Source organism: Mustelus asterias, chromosome 21 (genome assembly GCF_964213995.1).
Source record: "Mustelus asterias chromosome 21, sMusAst1.hap1.1, whole genome shotgun sequence".
In the NCBI taxonomy this organism is placed as follows: Eukaryota; Metazoa; Chordata; class Chondrichthyes; order Carcharhiniformes; family Triakidae; genus Mustelus; species Mustelus asterias.
Genome location: NC_135821.1, coordinates 78,168,535 through 78,191,249, shown reverse-complemented (window position 1 = coordinate 78,191,249; position 22,715 = coordinate 78,168,535). Strand labels below are relative to the sequence as shown.

The 22,715-nt window shown below is 45.7% G+C and overlaps 1 protein-coding gene across 1 annotated transcript in view; it reads right to left on the bottom strand.

Moving 5' to 3' along the window:
* LOC144509439 (digestive cysteine proteinase 2) overlaps positions 1-15,848 on the bottom strand; it is a 33,317-nt gene extending 17,469 nt beyond the window's left edge. Inside the window, exons 1-5 of the mRNA XM_078238332.1 lie at positions 15,753-15,848; positions 14,859-14,918; positions 7,137-7,229; positions 3,118-3,290; positions 725-965 (exon numbers count right to left, since the gene is read on the bottom strand). Of these exons, the coding sequence (XP_078094458.1) occupies positions 725-965; positions 3,118-3,290; positions 7,137-7,229; positions 14,859-14,918; positions 15,753-15,795 (610 nt within the window). The 5' untranslated portion in view covers positions 15,796-15,848. The remainder of the gene's footprint in view (positions 1-724; positions 966-3,117; positions 3,291-7,136; positions 7,230-14,858; positions 14,919-15,752) is intronic.
* Between the last annotated feature and the right edge of the window lie 6,867 nt (positions 15,849-22,715).

Genomic DNA, 22,715 nt, shown 5'->3' with positions numbered 1-22,715 from the left:
GTTACTGATCTATCTCAGTTGGATAGCGTAAGTGCCAATTTGGGTCAGAATTGAAAGCAACCAGAGTAACTCCAAGACCTGCTATTTAGTAATTTACTTAGTGGATGTGGGCGGCATGGTGGCACAGTGGTTAGCACAGCTGCCTCACAGCGCCAAGGACCCGGGTTCGATTCCTAGCTTAGGTCACTGTCTGTGTGGAGTTTGCACGTTCTGCGTGGGTTTCCTCCTGATGCTCTGATTTACTCCCACAGTCTGAAAGACGTGCTGGTTAGGCGCACTGCCCCAAATAGGCGCATTGCCCCGAATAGGCGCTGGAGTGTGGTGACTAGGGGAATTTCACAGTAACTTCATTGCAGTGTAAGCCTTACTTTTGACTAATAAATAAAATTATTAAAAAATACAACACGTTAGTTTTCATTTTCTCTGAATCATAGAAACCTGTTGAGATAATCAGTAGAAAGAAATGTAAATGGAAAGTTCAAAAGCAACATTCGGTACAGTTTGAATATTCGTTTGTTAGGCTCAACTTTCCTCAACCTCAGAGTAACACAAACAGGCCGGATCATTAGATTCCCAGCCATATCCACCAGTGACAGCATCACTTGTATCAGGTCTCAGGTTGGGCTTGGTTCTCAAGCCACAAGACCAAAATGGGGAAATATTTTCTGCCAACATCAACATCTCTTATCTTTGTGAATCTGCCGTAATCTGTTAAATTCTTTACCTTCAGGAAGTTTGAAGATATTTGGGTCCACGTTAAGCTGCATAGTCCCATAATCAAATTCATATTTATCATAATGTGAGCCAAACAGAGTGTTGTATCCCTTCATTTTGTAATGGACAGGAACGGGACCATTTGTAGAATTGGTGATCCAGATGGTATATGTATTCTTCTTTTCATTCTCGTAGATAATATTTTCCCATACGCTGCAATTATGTCCCTTATAGTCCTCTTCTTTAATGAACTATAAAGATTGAGATTAAAATACATGATCATACCACACAGGCTGCTAACTTTCAATCTCCTGCTTTGAACCTAGCATTTAATATCCATCCTGAAACATCTGCACTTGTTCACAATACTATTGTTTATTTGCAATTTTCCACTGAAGTGAAAAGGCAAGCTGGCCACATTGAAGAAACGATTATTTACTGCTCAGCTGGTTACTGATGATTCTTTTCAACTGTGCTAAATCTCTGCTAAAAGTCTGTGCACATCAGGACTGCTAAGCACATAGCATAATTAAAATGCTAGCGAATAGCAATATCTACAGCTTTGAAAACTTCCTCCTGACAACTGGGATTTAGGTGGCAGCATGAATCTTTTAACGTTTTAAAATGTATTTGGGATGTGGGCATCGCTGGTTGAGCCAGCATATATTGCCCATTCCTAATTGCCCTTGAGCTGAGTGGCTTGCTCAGTCATTTCAGAGGGCATTTACGAGTCAACTACATTGCTGTGGGTTTGGAATCATCTGTAGGCCAGACCAGGTGAGGATGGCAGATTTCCTTCCCTATTACTGAACCAGATGTGTTTTTATCACAATCGACAATGGTTTCACGGTCATAATTAATTCCATATTTTTGTTGAATTCAAATTTCACCATCTGCCATGGTGGGATTTGAACCCAGGACCCCGGAGAATTACCTCAGGTCTCTAGATTACTAGTCCAGTGACAATACCCCTGTGCCATCATCACCCCCTTCATGGGGAAATACTGTAGCCCTTTGACTGAAAGCATGTACCATCAGCAGCCCCTCAACCAAAGATCAATGGCAGCTAGAAAAATAAAACAAGATTCTTTACTCATGTTGATGCTAAAGTTCACAGGATGTCAGTGCAAGCAAACTGGCACTAGTACAGGTAAAACAATGAAGGTGTGTGGATAGAGAATGCATCACAGAGGCTCCAGTGGGGGAATTCACTTCTGATGTGTTCTGCAGAGAATGTGTAGAGCATTGTGATCAGTTAAAACAGGGGAGGTTCTACTCACTTAAGGCCTTCATTGGCAGAGGGCAGAAAACTGTCCAGGGGTTTTACTGTGCGGACTCAAACAGGGTGGAGGTTGGAGGGCAGAGGGCTCCCCACTCTCCCCACTAATTAAATACTCCCTCCATCAAACACACCAGAGGAGGGCATTACATTCCACCCAAAGGGTGGGAGGAGTTTGGCCACTGTCTTCTGCAAACACAAGTTGATGCTAGTTCAAATATTAATATTAAAACTGAGATTGATATTTATAAACCAAAGGTGCTAGAGGATATGCGATACCCACAGTCATCTGCGCAATTGCTCATCAGTTGCAGGATACACCTCCCTCTGCTGTTTTAAGTTTCTTCTCTTCTACTGTACACAGTACTCCAGGTGTGGCCTCACCAGCACCTTATACAGCTGCAACATAATCTCGCTGTTTTTAAACTCCATCCCTCTAGCAATGAAGGACAAACTTCCATTTGCCTTCTTAATTACCTGCTGCACCTGCAAACCAACTCCTTGAGATTCCTGCACAAGATGGATGACCTCACATTTACCAACATTGTACTCCACCTGCCAGACCCTCGCCCACTCACAGGCTATCTATATCCCTTTGCAGACTTCCAGCGTCCTCTGCACTTTGCTCTGCCACTCATCTTCGTGTCATCTGTGAATTTTGAGACACTACGCTTGGTCCCCAACTCCAACTGATCTGTGTAAATCATAAACAATTGCGGTTCCAACACTGATCCCTGAGGCACACCACTAGTCACTGATCGCCAACCAGAAAAACACCCATTTACCCCCACTCTTTGCTTTCTGTTAGTTAACCAATCCTCTATCCATGCTAATACGTTACCCGTAACACCGTGCACCTTTATCTTATGTAGCAGTCTTTGGTGCGGCACCTTGTTAAATGCCTTCTGGAAATCCAGATACACCACATCCACAGGTTCCCCATTGTCCACTGCACATGTAATGTTCTCAAAGAATTCCACCAAATTAGTCAAACATGACCTTCCCTTCATGAACCCTTGAGGTGAGGCAGCAGTGCTAACCACTGTGCCACCATGCCGTCCCTCAGCTGAAAACTTAGGTTTCAGCTAAATTCTAAATTTTAGCAGGTGTCATAACATTCTTACCTGAAAGCCCTCCAAACTTGGAAAGACAGACTGTGGAAGGATGGGATCATTAATAGTTCCATTTATTTGGAAGCATTTGATCACGTTGATCTCAATTTCTGTGGTTTCTGGAGAAATCCTGTAACTAATTCCAGCTGGCTTTTCAAATCCATGCTGCAGGGTTACAACCTGACCTAGATAATTAGAAATAACCTCTTAGAATGATTCTGTTTATAACCAAGTTCCAATCAAACATGGGGATAGTAAAGCTCTGAGTGGATCACTATCGAGACTATTGTTTGCACCCACTGAAACTCCACTCGGAAACAACATGATTGTTATCGTGGGATTTTACAGTTGTATAAAAAGTAGCTCCATTTCAAAAGTAATCACTTATCAGGAGGATTAAAAAACAGACTATACTTCAACTTGACATGATCAATTCAGTGCTAGGCCATGAATTCTGTTTTGCTCTCCACGAATGCTGCCAGACCTGCTGAGTATTTGCAGAACTTTGTGTCTTTATTGCAGATTTCCAGCATTCACTGCGTCATGATAAGATCAATAACTACAGAAATTTCTAGGTCTTGGGGTTACAGTCACAGCCCTAGAGTTAGAGTTGGCCATTTAGACCATAAGATATAGGGGCAGAATTAGGCCATTCGGCCCATCGAGTCTGCTCTGCCTTTCAATCATGGCTGACATGATTCTCATCCCCATTCTCCTGCCTTCTCCCCGTAACCCTTGATCCCCTTATTGATCAAGAACCTATCTATCTCTGTCTTAAAGACACTTAATGACCTAGCCCCCACAGCCCTCTGTGGCAATGAGTTCCACAGATTCACCACTCTCTGGCTGAAGAAATTCCTTCTCATCTCAGTTTTAAAGGAGTGTCCCTTCACTCTGAGGTTGTGCCCTCGAGTTCTAGTCTCTCCCACTCGTGAAAACATCTTCTCCATGACCACTCTATCTGTGCCTCTCAGTATTCTATAAGTTTCAATTAGATCCCCCCTCATCCTTCTAAACTCCATCGAGTACAGACCCAGATTCCTCAACCGCTCCTCACATGACGAACCCTTCATTCCTGGAATCATTCTTGTGAACCTCCTCTGGACCCCCTCCAAGGCCAGCACATCCTTCCTTAGGTATGGGGTCCAAAACTGCTCACAATATTCCACATGGGGTCTGACCAGAGCCTTATACAGCCTCAGCAGTACATCGCTGCTCTTGTATTCTAGCCCTCTAGAAATGAATGCTAACATTGAATTTGCCTTCCTAACCGCCGACTGAACCTGCATGTTAATCTGAGGAGAGTCCTGAACGAGGACTCCCAAGTCCCTTTATGCTTCAGATTCCTGAAGCCTTTCCCCATTTAGAAAATAGTTTATGTCTCTATTCTTCTGACCAAATTGCATTACCTCACACTTTCCCATGTTGTATTCCATCTGCCACTTCTTTGCCCACTCTCCTAAACTGTCCAAGTCATTCTGCATCGTGCACACTTCCTCAATACTATCTGTCCCTCTACATATCTTTGTATCATCTACAAATTTAGCAGCCATGCCCTCAGTTCCGTCTTCCAGATCATTAATGTATATAGTGAAAGATTGTGGTCCCAGCACTGACCCCTGTGGAACACCACTAGTCACCGGTTGCCATCCTGAAAAGGACCCCCTTATCCCACTCCCTGCCTTCTGTCTGTCAGCCAATCTTCTATCCATAGGACTGAGACGATGAGAAATTTGTTCACTCAAAGGCTTCTGTATCTTTGAAATTCTCCACAGCAGAGAGCTGTGGATGGTCAGGACATTCCCAATCCAGACTGGTCGATTCTGACTCTCAGGGAATGAAGGGACTTGGTTAGGAAGGTGAAGCTGAGCTAGAAGGACAGCCAGGTGGAGCAGGCTCAAGGGGCCGAATGGCCTGTGCTCCTGCCTTTATTCCAATGTCCCTAAATTACAAAATTAAAATTCACAATTTCTTCAACTTGGGATAATTGTTTAAAACCCTGGCATTCCTGGTGAAGGTAGACCTCAGTGAATTGGCTCTGAATTGACTCTGATTCCAAGCATCGCACTTTCTTCTTTTTCTTAAGATTCCCTATCTCCCGGTGACATTCATGAATCGAGAAGCTGGGCAGACAGCTTCCTCCTCTCCCTCTGGTCATTACTGTTTTGGTTAACGTGTAAGATTGGCCAAGCTGACTTTTTCTTTAATTTATCTTGTTCAGGAAACAATGTACTTTTAACCTGATTCCCTTCTGTCAATACAGTGAAGATATGGGGAACAAATGCTGTCATCATAAACAATATTTTTAAAACAATTTTATCAATTTGCTGACATAAACTAGGAGGTTTTCATGAAATAATCTTGAGATGATAACAACCTTGGCACAATCATATGTCAAGTTCAATCATTCCACTGTGAGCTAATTTGAGTATTGCTGGAAAAAAAGAGCTTTTGTCTTTCACTGATCAGCACAGACCGCAAGACTAAAGGGAGCGACAATTTATATACTTTGTGAGAAGAGAGTGCTGATTGGTTGGCAAGTGGACTCTGATTGGTAGAGGTATTGCCATGGAGAATGCAGCAGAGAACAGTTAACTTCCAAGCTTTTGTTCAAAGTTAAAACAGTCAGGTCAACTCTGAGTGGTCAAGACCTTGCCGTAAGGAATGAACCAGGTAATGGCTGCCCCCGCAAGCTTTTGTTTCATTGAAAAAGGTGCAATGTGTGGACATGCTCCTTTTGCCTGCAAATACAGCACCCTGTGTATAAATATATGTGGCCCCTAGCATGCTAAGATAAGCCACATTGCAAGCCCGGCTGAATCTTAATTGGTTTTTAGTGTAATTCTTAGTATAATCAGGATGTTTAGCGGACCAATCACAGGATCACATTTTAAGTTGGAAGCTACGTTCTGAGTTTTGCAAACACGGCCTGGTTAGATTCCATTAGATGTGATTCTGAGAGTGGACAACATCTGCTAAACAATCCTGATTGCGCTAAGGATTACATGGAAAATAAATTTAAGATTATCAGTTGGGCACAGAGTGTAGCTTACTGCACATGTTGAAATCATAGAATCCTACAGTGCAGAAGGAGGCCATTCAGCCTATTGAGTCTGCACCAACCGCAATCCCACCCATGCCCTTATCCCTATAACCTCATGCATTTACCCCAGCTAGTTCCCCTGACACTAAGGGGCAATTTAGCAAGGCCAATGCACCTAACCCGCACATCTTTGATTGCTAAGGGGAAAGTTAGCATGGGCAATCCACTTAACCTGCACATCTTTGGACTGTGGGAGGAAACCGGAGCACCCAGAGGAAATCCCCGCAGACATGGGGAGAACATGCAGGCTCCACACAGACAGTGATCCAAGCTGGGAATCGAACCCAGGTCCCTGGTGCTGTGAGGCAGCAGTGCTAACCACAATGCCGCCCTTATATTCCCAAATATATTCACAAACAAGGCCTTGTCCTGTGCAGGTAGAAGGAACATGTCCATGCATTACGCCTTTTCCAACTAAACAACAACTCGGAAGACAGCCATTCCCTGGTTCATTCCCCATGGCAATGTTTGGCTTGAATTTGAACAAAAGTTTGGCAGTTAACTGTTCCTTGATATAATCCCCATGGTAATGCCTCTACCAATCAGTGTCCACTTGCCAACCAATCAGAACTCTCTTCTTGGCAATCTTGTGATGTGTTGTGTGCCAGATGAAAAGCTGAAACAGCAAGTCTTGTTTTTCCACAAAATCAGCTCATTCCAGATTGTAACATCAATCAAATGTTTGCAAAATATAAACATTTGTATAAATTCTTCTCAATCAGGCAGTTCCACATTGTTATCGTTGTTCATCACTGACTGATACTAAACGGGAAGGTAACCAGGTTACAGAAACAGATGGATGTAGTCAGGAGTTTAATCCCATGAAAATCATAAGAATCCAACTGTGATAAATTTACCCTCATAGTCATACAAGCGTATGTCTTATTAACTCAAACCATATGTGAACCCATCAGGATGAAACCTATACCGTGGTAATATTCAATGCGGCTGACATTCCCAGAGTGGTTGTACCAAGCTTCGAATGGTTCTTCAATTTCAGCGTATGGTAATGACAGAATTCCTGTGAACACACAGTAAAAAGTTATTTTATTCTTACTGTAAAAAAACCTTCTCTCTTGCAACTGGAAGGAATTCAATCCAAATCCCTCCGTCCTGAGTGTGCATTCACAGTGAGTTCCCTGGCTGCGGAACACTTTGTAATGTCAGGTAGCTGTGAAAACTGCTGTATAAATGTAAGTGTTTCTTCCTTTACGTTGACAACCTGACACTTTAACTTTGCTAAATTAATTAAAAGACATTTTTTTCTTTTTATGAGGGAAGGTCCCCACTATTTTGTTTGTCCATATTTTACACTTTGCAAGTCAATCCAAAACGATGACCTCCTGGCTGTGAAGGAGGTCAGGAGAGTAATCCGGATTGACTCTCCTTCCCTGGGGCTTCTGTGTAGCAATTACTGGTGGCAACAAATGTGAGAGTGGGGAATCAGTGAAGTGGTAGCTTAGGCACGAACTCAAATTCAACACTGATCCCTGCTTACTGCCTGGATCATCAGAGAGTGGACGTACAACGCAAGATGTCCATCAGGACCCCATGGAAGTTCTGACTCACTGACCTCTGTGGGAATTGCCCGCGAAGTTTCAATTTCTGATGGGCAATTCCTCTGTTCCCAGGACCCTCCGTGAAAGTCTTCTGAGCTCGAGGTGGAGACTTTGAACAGTTCCATGGAACCTATCTGGATAGTTACCCCAAAAATGCTGGACAAACAAATACTAGTCTAACACCTGAGTAACAATAGAACTAACCCCCCAATCACTTACACAGAGCCCCTCTCCACTCCCCCACCAACTATCCCATGATGAACCAACCTCCCATGACCCCCAACTACTCCCTGACCCCTCCCAACAACCGGCAATGTGACTACCTCTCAACACAACTCGATAATCCCGATCACCCAACTCCCTCTACCCAACCTGACATGACCCAATTATCCTTCAACCCAACTGCCATCTCACCACTTGTCACCCCATATAATTGCCCACTTACTCACCCACCTCACCACCCTGCTACCCTCCTCACTTACTCACTCATTCACCAACATTCAAACTGAATCTTTAAATGTACCATACAGCAGTCAGAGCTGTAGAACGGGGGCGAGATTTATCATCCCCCAATGTACCGCGCTGCGATGAGGTTCCCATTTCTGGAGACGCCAGGCTCGGAAGACCCAGCAAGAAATGCAGAGCAGCAGTGAGGCGTGGAAACGTTTAAGCAGAGTGATAATCCAATGGTGATCCAGACCATACCTCAACATGGCATGTCCAAAAACCCAATCAAGCTAATATTTGATCTATCCTGCCACTAAAATGAATGAAAAGAGAACAATATTGTCAAAGTTACTCTGCAGTTACATCCAGATCTACTAAACAAGCAAACTCAACACGAAGCAGCATTATTCTTCAATATCCTTTCAATCTAACAGTATTTGACCAAATTAGTGTAATCACATCTTCCTGGTATTGAGATGAAACTGAACCATAATCATAGGCCAGGAGTTGTAATCTAAGAACATCCTTTATGCTCCTAAAACAATCTGCTGTTATATCCCAGCAGCTGATTGCTATTTGTTTATCTTAGGTGACAAACAGAACCACTTTCACACTATGTTCAAGATTGGTTCCCAGATGAAGGTAGAACACATTACAGCAAGTCATATGTTTAAACATGCACCCCACTGGCAAATTAATCACTTCACATAGGAGAGCAAAGTCAGTCTTTGGGTCCACGTGTGTTATAATTTGCCCATCATTCACTAAGCAAAGGAGGAATCCAGAGTGATCTTTCTTTAATATAGGTTTATGCACAAAACCCCAAGACCAGAGGCACAGACTCTCTTTTCCTTCCCCTCACACACAGATGGAAAATGGTTCTTATATATACTGAATAATGCCCAAAAACAGCAGTGAGAGAGAACTGTGAGTGTATGAGTGAGAGAGAGAGGTGTGAGTGTGAGAGAGAGAGAGAGAGGGGTGAGGGTGCGAGTGTGTGTGTGAGAGAGAGAGGTGCGAGTGTGTGAGAGAGAGAGGTGCGAGTGTGTGAGAGAGAGAGGTGCGAGTGTGTGAGAGAGAGAGGTGCGAGTGTGTGAGAGAGAGAGGTGCGAGTGTGTGAGAGAGAGAGGTGCGAGTGTGTGAGAGAGAGAGGTGCGAGTGTGTGAGAGAGAGAGGTGCGAGTGTGTGAGAGAGAGAGGTGCGAGTGTGTGAGAGAGAGAGGTGCGAGTGTGTGAGAGAGAGAGGTGCGAGTGTGTGAGAGAGAGAGGTGCGAGTGTGTGAGAGAGAGAGGTGCGAGTGTGTGAGAGAGAGAGGTGCGAGTGTGTGAGAGAGAGAGGTGCGAGTGTGTGAGAGAGAGAGGTGCGAGTGTGTGAGAGAGAGAGGTGCGAGTGTGTGAGAGAGAGAGGTGCGAGTGTGTGAGAGAGAGAGGTGCGAGTGTGTGAGAGAGAGAGGTGCGAGTGTGTGAGAGAGAGAGGTGCGAGTGTGTGAGAGAGAGAGGTGCGAGTGTGTGAGAGAGAGAGGTGCGAGTGTGTGAGAGAGAGAGGTGCGAGTGTGTGAGAGAGAGAGGTGCGAGTGTGTGAGAGAGAGAGGTGCGAGTGTGTGAGAGAGAGAGGTGCGAGTGTGTGAGAGAGAGAGGTGCAAGTGTGTGAGAGAGAGAGGTGCAAGTGTGTGAGAGAGAGAGGTGCAAGTGTGTGAGAGAGAGAGGTGCGAGTGTGTGAGAGAGAGAGGTGCGAGTGTGTGAGAGAGAGAGGTGCGAGTGTGTGAGAGAGAGGTGCGAGTGTGTGAGAGAGAGAGGTGCGAGTGTGTGAGAGAGAGAGGTGCGAGTGTGTGAGAGAGAGAGGTGCGAGTGTGTGAGAGAGAGAGGTGCGAGTGTGTGAGAGAGAGAGGTGCGAGTGTGTGAGAGAGAGAGGTGCGAGTGTGTGAGAGAGAGAGCTGCGAGTGTGTGAGAGAGAGAGGTGCGAGTGTGTGAGAGAGAGAGGTGCGAGTGTGTGAGAGAGAGAGGTGCGAGTGTGTGAGAGAGAGAGGTGCGAGTGTGTGAGAGAGAGAGGTGCGAGTGTGTGAGAGAGAGAGGTGCGAGTGTGTGAGAGAGAGAGGTGCAAGTGTGTGAGAGAGAGAGGTGCGAGTGTGTGAGAGAGAGAGGTGCGAGTGTGTGAGAGAGAGAGGTGCGAGTGTGTGAGAGAGAGAGGTGCGAGTGAGTGAAAAAGAGAGAGGTGCGAGTGTGTGAGAGAGAGAGGTGCGAGTGAGTGAAAAAGAGAGAGGTGCGAGTGAGTGAGAGAGATGCGAGTGAGTGAGAGAGAGAGGTGCGAGTGTGTGAAAAAGAAAGAGGTGCGAGTGTGTGTGTGAGAGAGGTGCGAGTGTGTATGTGAGAGAGGTGCGAGTGTGTGTGTGAGAGAGGTGCGAGTGTGTGTGTGTGAGAGGTGCGAGTGTGTGTGTGAGAGAGGTGCGAGTGTGTGTGTGTGAGAGGTGCGAGTGTGTGTGAGAGGTGCGAGTGTGTGTGTGAGAGGTGCGAGTGTGTGTGTGTGAGAGGTGCGAGTGTGTGTGAGAGAGGTGCGAGTGTGTGTGTGAGAGGTGCGAGTGTGTGTGAGAGAGGTGCGAGTGTGTATGTGAGAGAGGTGCGAGTGTGTGTGTGAGAGAGGTGCGAGTGTGTGTGTGAGAGGTGCGAGTGTGTGTGTGTGAGAGGTGCGAGTGTGTGTGTGAGAGAGAGAGGTGCGAGTGTGTGAGAGAGAGAGGTGCGAGTGTGTGTGTGTGAGAGGTGCGAGTGTGTGTGTGAGAGAGAGAGATGCGAGTGTGTGAGAGAGAGGTGCGAGTGTGTGTGAGAGAGGTGCGAGTGTGTGTGTGAGAGAGGTGCGAGTGTGTGTGTGTGAGAGGTGCGAGTGTGTGTGTGTGAGAGGTGCGAGTGTGTGTGTGTGAGAGGTGCGAGTGTGTGTGTGAGAGAGAGAGGTGCGAGTGTGTGTGTGAGAGGTGCGAGTGTGTGTGTGAGAGAGGTGCGAGTGTGTGTGTGAGAGGTGCGAGTGTGTGTGTGAGAGGTGCGAGTGTGTGTGTGAGAGGTGCGAGTGTGTGTGTGAGAGGTGCGAGTGTGTGTGTGAGAGGTGCGAGTGTGTGTGTGTGAGAGGTGCGAGTGTGTGTGTGAGAGGTGCGAGTGTGTGTGTGAGAGAGGTGCGAGTGTGTGTGTGAGGGGTGCGAGTGTGTGTGTGAGAGGTGCGAGTGTGTGTGTGAGAGAGAGGTGCGAGTGTGTGTGTGAGAGAGGTGCAAATGTGTGTGTGTGAGAGGTGCGAGTGTGTGTGTGAGAGGTGCGAGTGTGTGTGTGAGAGAGGTGCGAGTGTGTGTGTGAGAGGTGCGAGTGTGTGTGTGTGAGAGGTGCGAGTGTGTGTGTGTGAGAGGTGCGAGTGTGTGTGTGTGAGAGGTGCGAGTGTGTGAGAGAGAGAGGTGCGAGTGTGTGTGTGAGAGGTGCGAGTGTGTGTGTGTGAGAGGTGCGAGTGTGTGAGAGAGAGAGGTGCGAGTGTGTGTGTGAGAGAGAGGTGAGAGTGTGTGTGTGAGAGGTGCGAGTGTGTGTGTGTGAGAGGTGCGAGTGTGTGAGAGAGAGAGGTGCGAGTGTGTGTGTGAGAGAGAGGTGCGAGTGTGTGTGAGAGAGAGGTGCGAGTGTGTGTGTGAGAGAGGTGCAAATGTGTGTGTGAGAGAGAGGTGCGAGTGTGTGTGTGAGAGAGGTGTGAGTGTGTGTGTGAGAGAGAGGTGTGAGTGTGTGTGAGAGAGAGGTGCGAGTGTGTGTGTGAGAGAGGTGCAAATGTGTGTGTGAGAGAGAGGTGCGAGTGTGTGTGTGAGAGAGGTGCGAGTGTGTGTGTGAGAGAGAGGTGCGAGTGTGTGTGAGAGTGGTGCAAATGTGTGTGTGAGAGAGAGGTGCGAGTGTGTGTGAGAGAGAGGTGCGAGTGTGTGTGTGAGAGAGAGGTGCGAGTGTGTGTGAGAGAGAGGTGCGAGTGTGTGTGTGAGAGAGGTGCAAATGTGTGTGTGAGAGAGAGGTGCGAGTGTGTGTGTGAGAGAGGTGCGAGTGTGTGTGTGAGAGAGGTGCAAATGTGTGTGTGAGAGAGAGGTGCGAGTGTGTGTGTGAGAGAGGTGCAAATGTGTGTGTGAGAGAGGTGCGAGTGTGTGTGTGAGAGAGGTGCGAGTGTGTGTGAGAGAGGTGCGAGTGTGTGTGTGTGAGAGGTGCAAGTGTGCGTGTGAGAGAGGTGCGAGTGTGTGTGTGTGAGAGGTGCGAGTGTGTGTGTGTGAGAGGTGCGAGTGTGTGTGTGTGAGAGGTGCGAGTGTGTGTGTGAGAGAGGTGCGAGTGTGTGAGAGAGAGAGGTGCGAGTGTGTGAGAGAGAGAGAGGTGCGAGTGTGTGTGTGAGAGAGGTGCGAGTGTGTGAGAGAGAGAGGTGCGAGTGTGTGTGTGAGAGAGGTGCGAGTGTGTGTGTGAGAGGTGCGAGTGTGTGAGAGAGAGATGTGCGAGTGTGTGTGTGAGAGAGAGAGAGAGGTGTGAGTGTGTGAGAGAAAGAGGTGCGAGTGTGTGAGAGAGGTGCGAGTGTGTGAGAGAAAGAGGTGCGAGTGTGTGAGAGAGGTGCGAGTGAGTGAGAGAGAGATGCGAGTGTGTGAGAGAGAGAGAGGTGTGAGTGTGAGAGAGAGAGGTGTGAGTGCATGAGAGAGAGAGAGGTGTGAGTGAGTGAGAGAGAGAGGCGTGAGTGAGTGAAAAAGAGAGAGGTGCGAGTGAGTGAGAGAGAGAGGTGCGAGTGAGTGAGAGAGAGAGGCGCGAGTGAGTGAAAAAGAGAGGTGCGAGTGAGCGAAAAAGAAAGAGGTGCAAGTGTGTGAGAGAGAGAGGTGCGAGTGAGTGAGTGAGAGGCGTGAGTGTGTGAGAGAGAGAGAGAGGTGCGAGTGCGTGAGAGAGAGAGAGGTGTGAGTGAGTGAAAAAGAGAGGTGCGAGTGAGTGTGAGAGTGTCATTTTTATAAATGACCTGGATGAGGGCGTAGAAGGATGTGTTAGTAAATTTGCGGATGACACTAAAGTCGGTGGAGTTGTGGACAGTGCGGAAGGATGTTGCAGGTTACAGAGGGACATAGATAAGCTGCAGAGCTGGGCTGAGAGGTGGCAAATGGAGTTTAATGCGGAAAAGTGTGAGGTGATTCACGTTGGAAGGAGTAACAGGATTACAGAGTACTGGGCTAATGGTAAGATACTTGGTAGTGTGGATGAGCAGAGAGATCTCGGTGCCCATGTGCATAGATCCCTGAAAGTTGGCACCCAGGTTGATAGAGTTGTTAAGAAGGCGTACGGTGTGTTAGCTTTTATTGGTAGAGGGATTGAGTTTTGGAGCCATGAGGTCATGTTGCAGCTGTACAAAACTCTGGTGCGGCCACACTTGGAGTATTGCGTACAGTTCTGGTCACCGCATTATAGGAAGGATGTGGAAGCATTGGAAAGGGTGCAGAGGAGATTTACCAGGATGTTGCCTGGTATGGTGGGAAGATCTTTTGAGGAAAGGCTGAGGGACTTGAGGCTGTTTTCGTTAGAGAGAAGAAGGTTAAGAGGTGACTTAATAGAGGCATACAAGATGATCAGAGGATTAGATAGGGTGGACAGTGAGAGCCTTTTTCCTCGGATGGTGATGGCTAACACGAGGGGACATAGCTTTAAATTGAGGGTTGATAGATATGGGACAGATGTCAGAGGTAGGTTCTTTACTCAGAGAGTAGTAAGGGTGAGGAATGCCCTGTCTGCAGCAGTAGTGGGCTCACCAACATTAGGGGCATTTAAATGGTCATTGGATAAACATATGGATGATATTGGAATAGTGTAGGTTAGATGGGCTTTAGATTGGTTTCACACGTCTGCGCAATATTGAGGGCCGAAGGACCTGTACTGCGCTGTAATGTTCTATGTTCTATGCTCTAGAGGTGTGAGTGTGAGAGAGGTGTGAGTGTGTATGTATGTTTGTGAGTGTGAGAAAGGGAGTGTGTGTGTGTGTGTGTGTGTGTGCACTTTTCCCATTAAAAATTTCAAAACGATAAGACTTAAGTATTTGCTGAATAAAAGAACTATTTAATTATAATATATATAAGAAAATACTTTTATCCATTTCTTTGTGTGTGTTTGTATCTATTGCATAAAAGCTATCAATGTTTTGTGGTTTTAATCTTCAGCGCAATAAGAATGTTTCTCGGGGGTTCTGTCAATGCTTTTGGGGGGTCAAAGGGAAGAGTGACAGGAAGAGTTTGGGAAAACCTACCCCAACCTTTCCCCAATTAGTAACAGCTGCTCTCAGTTACAAGAGTACACACTTCACTCTGAAAGGTATTAATATTAACACACGAAGAACTGAGAATAAAAAAAACTTTAAAAATCTGTCTGCAGCACCCGTCTCTCTCACACGTACACACTCGCACTTTCAAGAGTTTTTAAGGACTTAGGAGAATCATTTAATAACTCAATTTATCTACAATCTGCTTTTACTAAAACAAGTCTGATGAAAATTAAACAAACGCTGATGAACAGAATCCATCTGTCACTTATTTTTCATCAAGGCAATCTCTCTCGGATATAAATCACTTTCCTGGTCACTGGAAAGACGGAAAGTTTACTTTTAGGATTTCCTGTTTTGTCCAAGATATCAGTGTCATACCTGAAACATGGTAGATGTCCGGAAAAGTGGGTGCATTCTTCCAAGACTGGGCATCAAGGGCTACCTCGGAAAATATATGGAACAAAAACAGTTACAGAACAAGTCCCAAAAGTGCATCAGATAAAAATGTTCCACAATGGGAGATGACGTGCAAACAGATACTTTACTTTACAGATTAACGCGAACAAGTCTTCAGGTAAATGTAGACAAACTGGTTTACTTTGTGATTGAAGTATGTGGTAATACAGGAACGATGAGGAATTATCCAGTCTCCTACCCACAGAACTCCCCAACCCTGGGAGAAAACTGTATAAAACAATAACTAAATATTAAATTACCTCATCTTGAAATTATTGATGATTAAATTTAGAATCATGAATGGTGAGATCATAGGAGGAGGCCATTCAGCCCGCCATGTCTGTTCTGGTTCAGATAATAGTTAATTTCTTCCCAAAAGTTTCAGCTGAATCTGCCTCTACCACACTCTCAGACACCTAACCGCTCTCTGTGTTAAAAAGTTGCTGTCCCAGTTGTTTTCTTTACCAATCACCTCAAATTAATGTCTTCTACTTCTCGTCCTCTTTGTCAGTTGGGAATCTTTTCTCCCCATTCACTGGTGATTTTGAGCACTTCTGTCGAATCTCCCTCAACCCTCTCTCTGAGGAGAACTCCAGCTTCCTCAGCCTACCCATCTAACTCAAGTCTCTCATTCTTGGAACTATCCTGTTAAATCTCATCAGCACCTGCCTTCATATTTAGATGTACAGAATCTCATTTCAGTTAGCGAAATATCAAACCGTTTGTTTCAGATAAAATCACAAACATAACATTTGTTCCTTTGAAACTTGGTGCTCTGTCCTTTCACACGGCACAGTTAAAACCTGGTTCCAGTACCTGAGAGGCAGCTTAGTAAGATCCAGAGCTCTGCAAAACCCATCTCTCCCACGGGGCTCTCCTGAAACTGAATACGCCAGCACCGGAGTTGGAGCGAATCCTGTTGAGGGCGGTGCCTGGAGGTGTTGGTAAGATTGTTAAAACTGCCTCTTAGTGTGGAGGAAGAATTTGCAGGTGAATGTCTGGGGCGTATGTGATCAATCCCAGCAGTGACAATCAGACTGATAGTACGTGGCAGTTTGGTGTGCAATCCTTCAGAAACAGTCGCATTATTCTGTTTATATTGAAAATACAAAGGGTCTAATGAAGGCCCACTGTACTGGCAACAATTATTTTTACCAAGTTACAGACGCAAAGGGGAACCAATAGAGTGGCTGACCCAAAATCTATTGTAGTTTGAGTCATACATTTACAACCACTGATTGATTAAATTGTATTTTCATTACATGGCATCTGGACGCGAAACGCCAGCTCTTTTCTCTCCTTACAGATGCTGCCAGACCTGCTGAGATTTTTCAGGGTTTTCTCTTTTGATTTCATTCATTTTCCTTTGAAAATGGTAACTAAATAATTATTTTAGTGTGCTATGATCTCCAGACTGGGAAAACTGTAGATTCAGTATTTTGTCTGTGTGGAGTTAGTTCACTTTAACCACAGCCCTGAGTCCTGAGTTTAATGGATACAGAATAGCTTCAAATCTCTAACCCATGATTACTGCTGGAAAGTGGTCAAATCTGGTTGTAAGATGAGGACTACGTGGCTGACACTCACCACCCACTTTCGGATGGACTATGAGGCTTCCATGTCTTTGTGAGCTGTGCACCACTGACACGAATTTGCTCGCTGCCTGGTGTGACTCACATCCAGACCTGGAATGAACAGTATTCCCTTTCCTGACAGAACAGACAGGAAAGTCTGAACATGAGCAACATCAATTCTCTGTTTTTAAAAATCTTTCTTGGGATGTGAGTGTTACTGGACCAGCATCTCTTACCCATCCCCTATTGACCTTGAGAAGGTGGTGGTGAGCTGTCTTCGTGAACTGCTGCAGTCCATGTGGTGTAGGTATGCCCACAGTGCTCTTAGGGGGGAATTCTAGGATTTTACCAAAGAACAGAGAGGGAACAGCCGATATATTTCCATGACAGGATTGTTTGTGGCTTGGAAGGAAAGTGGTGGTGTTCCCAGGTGTCTGTTGCCCTTGTCCTTAAAGGGGTCATGGGTTTATGAGGTGCTCTGAAAGAAGCCTCGATGAGTTACGTAAAAACTAGAAGCAGGAGGAGGCCATTGGGCCTTACAGGCCTGCTCCACCATTCATTGTGATCATGGTTGAGCATCGAATTCAATATCCTGATCCCCCCTTCACCCCATATCCCTTGAGCCGTTTAGCCCCAAGACCTATATCTAATTTCTTCTTAAAATCACACAACTTTTTGGCCTCAACTACATTCTGTGGGAGTGAATTTCACACATTCACCACCCTCTGGGTGAAGAAATTTCTCCTCACCTCAGTTCTAAAAGTTTTACCCCTTATCCTCAAACTATGACCCCTAGTTCTGGACTCCCCCACCATTGGGAACATTCTTTCTGAATCTATCTTGTTTAACCCTGTAAGGATTTTACAAATTTCTATGAGATCCCCTCTCACTCTTTTAAACTCCAGTGAATATAATCCTAACCGATTTGGTCTCTCCTCATATGACAGACCTGCCATTCCAGGAATCAGCCTGGTAATCCTTCATTGCAGTCCCTCTATAGCAAGGACATCCTTCCTCAGATAAGAACAAAACTGCACACAATACTCCAGGTGTGGCCTCACCAACGCTCCATACAATTGCTGTAAAACATCCCTATCCCTATACTCAAATCCTTTGCTATGATGGCCAACATACCATTTGCTTTCTTTACTACCTGGTGTACCTGCACGCTTGCTTTCAGCGACTGATGCACAAGGACACAAAGGTCTTGCTGAGTATCCGCCTCTCTCAATTTACACCATTCAAGTAATAATCTGTCTTCCTATTATTGCTACCAAAGTGGATAACCTCACATTTATCCACACTATACTGCATCTTCCATGAGCTGCACCAACCTGCCAAATCCCATTATCCACATTCAAACTCCCGCTGTCTCATTCCTATCCCATTCCAGTCCTTGTCAATTACAATTGGCTCCTCATCCCCAGATATTTCAAAAATCCTCATTATTATTGACAATCTTCCTGGACCAGACCTGCAGTGATCTCTGGACTTACATCTCAGTTTGAACTCTGCACTCTTCAGGATCAGGTCTACCATACATTCATGTCACAAAAGTTCCACACAATGGTCACCTCCAGCAAGAGAGAATCTAACCATCTCCCCATGATATTCAATAGTATTACCATCACTGAATCCCCCACCATCAACATCCTGGGAGTTACCATTGACTAGAAACTGAACCAGACTCGCCATATAAACACTGTGGCTGCAAGCGCAGGTCAGAGTCTGGGAATCCTGCGGTGAGTAACTCATCTCCTGAGCCCCAAATCCTGTCCACCATCTACAAGGCCCAAGTCAGGAGTGTGATGGAATACTCTCCACTCGCCTGGATGAGTACAGTTCCAACAACACTTGACACCACCCAGAACAAGCAGCCCTGCTTGATTGGCACCCCATACACGACCATTCACTCCCTCCACCACCGACAAACAGTGGCAGCCGTGTGTACCCTCTACAGATGTGCTGCAGGAACTCACCAAGTTCCTTAGGCAGCACCTTCCAAACACATAACCACTACCATCTAGAAAAACAAGGGCAGCTGACACCTGGGGTAGCATTTCTGCATCTCTGTGTTTCGCGATGGCCATTGGTTGCCATCTACCACTGTCGGTGGGGTTTCCCATTCCCCACTGCCGGGAAACTCACGATAGGCGTTTGGTGTCGGCGGGACCAGAAGATACTGCCGCCAAGAATAGCCAGAAAATTCCAGCCATTTGAACACCACCACATGGACATTCCCCTCCAAGTCTCTCACCATCCTAACTTGGAAATATATCACCATTCCTTCACTGTCACTGAGTCAAAATCCTGGGACTCACTCCCCAAAAGCACTGTAGCTTTAAAGTTTATTTATTAGTGTCACAAGTAGGCTTACATTAACACTGTAATGAAGTTACTGTGAAAATCCCCTACTCGCCACACTCCGACGCCTGTTCGGATACACTGAGTGAGAATTTAGCATGGCCAATGCACCTAACCAGCACATCTTTTGGACTGTGGGAGGAAACCGGAGCACCCGGAGGAAAGCCACACAGACACGGGGAGAACGTGCAGACTCCACACAGACAGTGACCCAAAACAGGTCCCGGGTGCTATGAGACAGCAGTGCTAACCACTGTTTCACCGTGTCGCCCACTACAGGGACTACCAATGCAATAGGGACTGCAGCTGGTCAAAAAGGCAGCTCACCACCACCTTCTCAAGGGCAACCAGGGATGAATAATAAATATTGGCCGACTCCCACATTCTGTAAATAAATTTCAAACCATGGTTATTGCATTACAGTGTTCTGTAACTCTTTTCCTTACGCCGTTCGTCTTGGTGTATTATCTCCTGAGCTCGCCACTTGTATCTTTTCTATATTGCTGCTTGGTTTCTGTTTCCTAGCATTTTGGTACAGTTGATTGAGTGACATGTTCCGTATAAATGTTAATTCTGTATTCAAGTTCCTATTTCATGCAAAAGTAATGTTTTTAATGATTTGATTTATTATTGTCACATGCATTGGTATACAGTGAAAAGTATTGTTTCTTGCGGGCTATACAGACAAGCCATACCATTCATAGAGTACATGGGGAGATGGAAAGGAAAGGGTGCGTAATGTAGTATTACATTACAGTATTACAAATAATAATGTTGAGGTAGGGAGGGCTATAAACAAGCAGATAAGGGATGCGTGTAAAAACGGAACGGCAATAATCATGGGGGACTTCAACATGCACATTGACGGAGTTGGGGGTAGTGTGTTAAAGTGGATTGGGGACTGGCTATCCGACAGGAAGCAAAGAGTCGGAATAAATGGGTGTTTTTCCGGTTGGAGGAAGGTAACTAGTGGCGTGCCGCAGGGATCGGTACTCGGGCCGCAACTGTTTACCATTTATATAGATGATCTGGAGGAGGGGACGGAGTGTAGGGTAACGAAGTTTGCAGACGACACAAAGATAAGTGGAAAAGTGAATCGTGTGGAGGACGGAGAAGATCTGCAGAGAGATTTGGACAGGCTGAGTAAGTGGGCGAGGATATGGCAAATGGAGTATAACGTTGATAAATGCGAGGTTATACACTTTGGAGGAAATAATAACAAATGGGATTACTATCTCAATGGAAACAAATTAAAACATGCTACCGTGCAAAGGGACCTGGGGGTCCTTGTGCATGAGACGCAAAAGCCCAGTCTGCAGGTACAACAGGTGATCAAGAAGGCAAATGGGATGTTGGCCTATATTGCGAGGGGGATAGAATATAAAAGCAGGGATGTCTTGATGCACCTGTACAGGGCATTGGTGAGGCCGCAGCTGGAATACTGTGTGCAGTATTGGTCCCCTTATATGAGGAAGGATATATTGGCATTGGAGGGAGTGCAGAGAAGGTTCACCAGGTTGATACCGGAGATGAGGGGTTTGGATTATGAGGAGAGGCTGAGGAGATTGGGTTTGTACTCGTTGGAGTTTAGAAGGATGAGGGGGGATCTTATGGAGACTTATAAGATAATGCGGGGGCTGGATAGGGTGGAGGCGGAGAGATTCTTTCCACTTAGTAAGGAAGTTAAAACTAGAGGACACAGCCTCAAAATAAAGGGGGGTCGGTTTAAGACAGAGTTGAGGAGGAACTTCTTCTCCCAGAGGGTGGTGAATCTCTGGAATTCTCTGCCCACTGAGGTGGTGGAGGCTACCTCGCTGAATATGTTTAAAGCGCGGATGGATGGATTCCTGATCGGTAAGGGAATTAAGGGTTATGGGGATCAGGCGGGTAAGTGGTACTGATCCACGTCAGATCAGCCATGATCTTATTGAATGGTGGGGCAGGCTCGAGGGGCTAGATGGCCTACTCCTGCTCCTATTTCTTATGTTCTTATGTTCTTATGACTGGCAGACTCAAGTCAGTAAGGGTGGAATGGAGGGAGAGTTCTTAGAATGCTGTCGGGATAGTTTCCTTGAACAGCATGTTACGGAACCGACGAGGGAACGAGCTATTTTGGATCTGGTATTGTGTAACGAGGTAGGTAGAATTAAGGATCTTATTGTGAAGGACCCTCTTGGGTCTAGTGACCACAATATGGTCGAATTTCTGATTCAGATGGAAGAGGAGAAAGTTTGGTCCCAAACCAGTGTCCTCTGTTTGAACAGAGGGAAATATGATAGGATGAGGGATGAATTGGCGAAGGAAGACTGGGAGAGCAGGCTGGCAGGTAGGATAGCTGAGGAACAGTGGAGGATTTTTAAGGAGATCCTTTTCAGTTCTCAGCAAAAATATATTCCAGCAAAAAACAAGGATTGTAAGAAAAGGGAGAACCAGCCGTGGATAACGAAGGAAATAAAGGAGAGTATTAAAATAAAAACAGCTGCGTACAGAGTGGCCAAAAATAGTGGAGAAACAAGTGATTGGGAAAAATGTAAGAAACAACAAAGAGAGACTAAGAAAGCGATAAAGAAAGGAAGGATAGACTATGAAGCCAGGCTAGCAATTAATATAAAAAATGATAGTAAAAGTTTTTATAAATATATAAAAAGGAATAGAGTGGCTAGAGTGAATGTTGGACCCTTGGAGGACAAGAGGGGGGAGTTAATAGTGGGAAATGAGGATATGGCTGAGTCTTTAAATAAGTTTTTTGTGTCAGTCTTCACGGTGGAGGACACAAATAGTTTGCCAAATATTAACGATAGAGGGTTGGCAGCAGGAGAAATACTTAATACAATTAATGTTACCAGAGAGGCAGTGCTGGGTAGACTAATGGGACTGAAGGTGGACAAGTCCCCGGGTCCGGATGGAATGCATCCCAGGGTATTGAAAGAAATGTCAGAGGTAATAGTGGATGCGTTAGTGATTATTTATCAAAACTCGTTGCATTCTGGGGTAGTGCCGGTTGATTGGAAAATGGCTAATGTTACGCCGCTGTTTAAAAAAGGAAGGAGACAAAAGGCGGGTAACTATAGGCCGGTCAGCTTAACGTCTGTAGTAGGGAAAATGCTGGAATCCATTATTAAAGACGAGATAGCAGGGCATCTGGATAGAAATGGTTCGATCAATCAGACGCAGCATGGATTCATGAGGGGAAAGTCGTGCTTGACGAACATGTTGGATTTTTATGAAGATGTGACTAGGGCGGTTGATGGAGGAGAACCGGTGGATGCGGTGTTTTTGGATTTCCAAAAGGCGTTTGATAAGGTGCCCCATAAAAGGCTGCTGAAGAAGATTAGGGCACACGGAGTTGGGGGTAGTGTGTTAAAGTGGATTGGGGACTGGCTATCCGACAGGAAGCAAAGAGTCGGAATAAATGGGTGTTTTTCCGGTTGGAGGAAGGTAACTAGTGGCGTGCCGCAGGGATCGGTACTCGGGCCGCAACTATTTACCATTTATATAGATGATCTGGAGGAGGGGACGGAGTGTAGGGTAACGAAGTTTGCAGACGACACAAAGATAAGTGGAAAAGTGAATCGTGTGGAGAACGGAGAAGATCTGCAGAGAGATTTGGACAGGCTGAGTGAGTGGGCGAGGATATGGCAAATGGAGTATAACATTGATAAATGCGAGGTTATACACTTTGGAGGAAATAATAACAAATGGGATTACTATCTCAACGGAAACAAATTAAAACATGCTACCGTGCAAAGGGACCTGGGGGTCCTTGTGCATGAGACGCAAAAGCCCAGTCTGCAGGTACAACAGGTGATCAAGAAGGCAAATGGGATGTTGGCCTATATCG